This window comes from Babylonia areolata, chromosome 7, assembly GCF_041734735.1.
Source record: "Babylonia areolata isolate BAREFJ2019XMU chromosome 7, ASM4173473v1, whole genome shotgun sequence".
In the NCBI taxonomy this organism is placed as follows: domain Eukaryota; kingdom Metazoa; phylum Mollusca; class Gastropoda; order Neogastropoda; family Buccinidae; genus Babylonia; species Babylonia areolata.
This window is the reverse complement of record NC_134882.1, coordinates 4753443-4759248: the sequence shown is the minus strand read 5'-3', so window position 1 is coordinate 4759248 and position 5806 is coordinate 4753443. Positions and strand designations below refer to the sequence as shown.

Genomic DNA, 5806 nt, shown 5'->3' with positions numbered 1-5806 from the left:
GCGCACGCCCGCATGTGCGTGTGTATGTCTCTATCTGTATCTGTGTGTATGTGTCTGTGCATGCCTGAGTCTGTTCGCCTGTGTGCATATGTGCGAATACATATATATCTTTGCATACATGTATTGAAGTACACACAGTGTATGATAAGAAATACATTAACATCTGAGTTATTACATCTATATATATATATATATATACAAACTTACATATCTTAATAATACATATTATATCCCCCCCAAAAAAATGTAACACTACTTCAGCCTCAGTATTCATATCAGAACTAGGATTTAAAGGCGGAATCCAGTATCTACATCAGATTCATATTACACAGTTTATCATTTTCAAACTCACCAATGGTTCTTTCATCATCAGTCTGTTGGTCAATGCATTCAAAATTGAATTCCTTGAGGTCCTTTGCAAATGCTTTCTGTGCTCTTGAAAGCTCTGAAAAAAAAGTTCAAGAAGTAATGAAATAGTAATGTGTCTGCAAAAAACAAATTTAATATCCCCAATCCACCCCCACCCCAGTAGATTCATTACACTGTATTTATTCTCGGTAAATGATAACGTGTTTGTTTGTTTGTTGTTTTTATTTAAAGAAGACAACCTTATCATAGTTAATACAACAACCCAAACAACAGTTTCCCTCTCCACACAGAGAACAATTTTTTTTTCATAAAACATACACTGTTCCCTTTCATTGGTTTCAATATTCATAATGCTTGAGGAACATTAATTTAGCAATATTAATAAGTTCATTATACCATAAGCAACAAATTTATCAGTCTAGCAGTCTATGTTTAGGTTTTGTGTTTGGAAATTATATGGAATTTGAGTGGCAGGAAAGGACAGTCAAGAATCCCTCATCAAACCTTTTTTTCAAAAACATGTGGACAATAGAAGGATAGGAACTTCTATCAATTCAATAATCAAATAACTGAACCTTTAAAATGTCATTTAACCTACCATACTTATCCTATCACTATATTATCAGTTCATGGATCTGGAAGAACATAAAAAACATACAGCCTGAGACGAAAATGACAGCATAGATCATTTAATCAAAAATTTAAATCTTTGAGTGATTATGACTAGATAGCACCCTCCAACCTATATGTCTACTTAAAACACAAAACGTGGACTTTTGCATTTTAACTCCAAACAATAAACTAAACACAAGAAAGATCCATCGATACCCAGATTTTCCTGTCAATCGAAGTATTCCAACCCAGTCCAAAATCTTAACTGATCTTTCCATTATAAATAATCAAATATTTCTCTTAAAACTAACAAAATTTCAAAACAGAATAAACTAATGAAATATAGATAGCGAAAGTGACACAGAGCATACATTGCACACAAGACACAAAATAAACTTCAAAAGCTATCAAGCAAAACTACAAAAAGTAATTGTAAACAAGATGCAGACTTGGTTTATCAGAATCACCAATTCGTAAAACACACACACACACACACACACACACACACACACGTGTGCGTGCGTGCGTGCGTGTGTAACATGTATTGATTTATTTAGTTTGTGGACCAGTTGCACGCAGGTTATGTTAACTGATTGACTGATTGATATGGATACCTATATAGCGTCTATCCTCGGTCGGAGACCAAGATATAAGTGCTTTACAAATGTCAAATATGGGGCCATAATTCAGATTTAGGTTTTTGGAATTTATGTTATTTTTTCTTTCTTTTTCAGTTTTTGTATGTTCTTTTCCTTACCTTTTTTTTCTTGTGTTTATTCCCCTTACATCTGTTTCACATTAGTTTGATGGTCCTTGTTTATTACTTTTAGTTTTCAACTACAAACAGTGCTTACACTTGTGTACAGTTAGGTACTCCTTTGCTTGCGGCATGCAGTGTTTACATCTCTCTCTCACTCTCTCAGAGATAACTTTCAAGAGATGGAAATGATTTAACATTTTCATTTGCTTAATAATACTAATCCAGTAATAGTACTACTACTAATAACAATAATAATGACAGGTGCAATAGCCAAGTGGTTAAAGCGATGGACTTTCAATCTAAGGTGGGTTATGCAAACCAAGAAAATACCCAGCATGCACATCCCGAAAACAGAATATGGCTGCCTACATGGCCGGGCAAAAAACGGCCATACACATGAAAGCCCACTTATGTACATAGGAGTGAACATGGGAGTTGCAGCTCATGAACAAAAAAGAAAAAAGATAATAACAATAACAAATATAATTATGATCATGATTATGATAATGGTGATATTAATGATGGATACCTATAGCACTCTATCCAGAAAACTGTTCTAGATGCTTTCAAAAACACAAGATGTTATACATACATCACATCAAAGTTACACACACAAAGAAACTATACACTAATGCATACATAGAATGATACAGACAAGTATACGCTCAAACATACATAAAATCATATACATACCCAACCCCTCAACACACACACACACACATACATTTGAGCATAAATGCATACATCTGTACACATACATATGATATATATGCAAACACACACACACACACACACACACGCACACACACACACGGTCACAAATACACACACACATACATTCTCCAATTTAACTGAGACTCCAGCTGTGAATGTCTAACTTTTCCATCTCTCACAAGACAGAACAGAGGTCACATGGAATGCACAGTCTTTGTGGTCATCTTTGTAACTGGGTTGTGCGTGGTTCGTGACTTAGCTAGCTCATGTGGCGTCTTTCTTTCAGTGATTACAAACTGTAAATAATCTGCCCTTCACAGCACAGAATGCTCAATTTCATCGACTCTGATACACTGACTGAGTATTCATCAGCATCGGTAATTAGTCTATGACATCCCAATTTGTCCACACACACCCCCACCCCTCCAAAAACATCTGTTTAGAGACATTCTGGGGCATTCCCACATGGTATTTTGGCCCCCTCTGGCGTCACCAAAGCACCCATCCCAAAATGTCCCCACCCCCCAACAGCTTAGGACACTGACTAGTCCCCTGGGGGATGATTTGGGACACTGATGCAACACCCCCCTCCCCCCCACACACACACCCCAGGATGATTTAGGGCCTAGGGAAGAAGGGCGGGGTGGGGGGGGAGAGAGATTTGGGATGCTACATCTGGTTTGATTCTGCAATTTTTCCCAACATTCATGCTTTTAGCCCAGAATGTGATGACAGTATCGACTAATTGGGGCGGAAACTTCAATCAGACACAAAAATTTGGTCCACGTATGCCAGGAATCCACTTACACAAGGTCGAGTTAAGTGTGGAAATTTTACAGAAATAAAGGTGGCTGGCCCGGGCCAAAAAAATGTCATGACTTACCTGATGGGTCGACTTTAGTTTAGGGAGGTCAACTTGAGTGGAGACAACTGTATAATACTTTAATAGTACTTTTTATATATATATATACTTCTAATCAATGTTAGACAGTTTTTTTCACTCAGTGATAAACATTATTATAAAGGCTATGTGAAGGTCTTGCTATACTATCATACTATGACTCGATCTTTTGAATCCACTCATCAAAAATGAAACTAGGGCTGAGCAGAACATTTCCAGAACATACAAGGAAGTCTACTTCATACATTAAAAAAACCGTTCAGATACAAAATAAGTACAGATATGTACAGCTGCAAAACAGATGAATCAATAAATCCAATCATTTCAACCACTGAAAGTGATTTGTTTCAGGACTTACGTTTGGCTGCTTCAAACACCTGCTTTCCGTGTTGAATCAGTGTTTTGATCGCCTTGCTCGTTCGTTCCAGTTCACGTTCATGTTCGGTTAATTTTGCCCGGAAAAGCGGACTGTCCGTCAGACAGTCTGCAAACTCCAAAGGTTGCAGCCCCATTTATGCTTTTTCACATTTTAACCGTAACCACATGAAGAAATGTTAGAAATACTCAACAGAAAATTATGTAGCATTAGCTCCTCAAGCAATCGGAAGTTCGACCATTGTAATCCTCAAAGCGCATGCGCAGCGGAAATCGGGAGTTTCATCTGAATGATTGACACCGAACATTTGGGGTAAATGTAAATTACATTTAGAACACTTTAAACAACACATCATTATAAATGGATGAATTAAAAGCGATCACCTCGTAGCTGGGCAAGAGCATGGGAAAAATTCAAGAAACCAACATAATGATATCAAGCTTTCTGGCTTCTGTGTCAAACCAAAGAGCTTCCCCCCGACGAAGAGGGGAGGCACGATGGTCCATCCACACAAAGCATTCTAAACGAGTTGTTTGGGCCTTACAGCACCAAAATGCCGCTACGGAGGTCTCCACGAAGGTGTGCCCTCTCTTCACTAACAGGATTGACACTGGTCAATATTCTTGGAGAGTCTTCCGCCCAAAATCAGCTGTCACGTCAGTTTTTGGCGGCCGCCAACAGTACCCGTCCGTCTGCTCACAAAAGTATATAATTGGCCCTACAGTGTGCACGTGCCCTTGCTGAATAATAGGAGTCTCGTGCGAGAGAAAGATATATATATATATATATATATATATATATATATATATATATATATATATATATATATCATGTATATACGAGGGTAACTTTTTGCATCCAACCCTCCGTTCAAGTTCGTCAGCCGGTCCTTTGGAGTACTGAAGTAAAAGAACTGAGTAAACTGTGAACCAAAGAAAATAAACTTATGAAAACAACTGTCACATTTTGGAGTCTCTCGTTGGAACGAAAATGGAAACACATAGGCCGAAATATATCAAGTCAGAGTCTTCGGCGGCGGACCGAAACTTGGCTTCACAGGATCCGAATGAACTGAAACCAGCCGGCAAACCACCAATGGCTACTAGTCAGTAAACGGCCACTACATTAAATCTAGTCAGTGATATTTTTCCAGACATCTACAACGTCTACAAAAATGACAGAAGTAGCCTCAGAGGAGGTATCTTTATCCTTGTGCACAGTTGTACACCGTGTAGTGGCCCACAGGAACATGCATGACTGACCTTGACCGACTTCAAAAGTCCACTGATCAATGCTCTCACCGAAAATGGCAAAAAAACAAAACAAAAAACAGCCGGCGTCACATCATAGGCTAGCCGGCGATTTCAACTGTCCGCCGAGATATCAACTGGAAAAATCACCTGACACAACACACTCCAGTGGAAAAGACGACCAGACCCAGCAAGAGCTGATCCACATCACCTCATCGTCCCTCCAGTCACACAAGTACACCATACCCATACCAGACTACACAACACTCAATCTCATCTTTTTCTCAAACCCTTCCCTTGTAAAATCATCAATCTCAGTCCCTGGAATCAGCGACCATGACATGATTGTCACTGACACCGACACCAAACTGACCTCAACGTTCACTGTCCTATGCAAGAAAATCAGTGCTACCAGTTCTCAGACTGGGACTCCCTCAGATCAACCTGTGACGGGATCTCAGAAAACATCATCAAACAGGCAAGCCTAGGATCCAACATAGAACATCTGTGGTCCTGACGTTCAAAACATCCCTACTCTGCTACAGACACACACATCCCACACAAGATGAAGACCAAGCGCCATCGTCTCTCTTGGCTAAACACCACATTTAAATGTATGCTCCGCAAGAAAAGCCGCCTACTGACACGCGCCAGAAAAACGGACAATTGGTCAGCCTACAAATTCCACCAGAAAGAGTGCCGACGCCAAATGCGGAAGGCTGAAAGAAACTATGTCCACTCCACCCTCGAAGAAGGCCTACAGAAACACAACAACAAACCCTGGCAGTATATCAAGGCGAGGAGGCAGGACAACATCAGTGTTG

General features: G+C 39.5%; 1 protein-coding gene across 1 annotated transcript in view; it reads right to left on the bottom strand.

Moving 5' to 3' along the window:
* LOC143283672 (rho GTPase-activating protein 26-like) overlaps positions 1-3933 on the bottom strand; it is a 56528-nt gene extending 52595 nt beyond the window's left edge. Inside the window, exons 1-2 of the mRNA XM_076589891.1 lie at positions 3715-3933; positions 353-445 (exon numbers count right to left, since the gene is read on the bottom strand). Of these exons, the coding sequence (XP_076446006.1) occupies positions 353-445; positions 3715-3868 (247 nt within the window). The 5' untranslated portion in view covers positions 3869-3933. The remainder of the gene's footprint in view (positions 1-352; positions 446-3714) is intronic.
* Positions 3934-5806: the final 1873 nt, after the last annotated feature.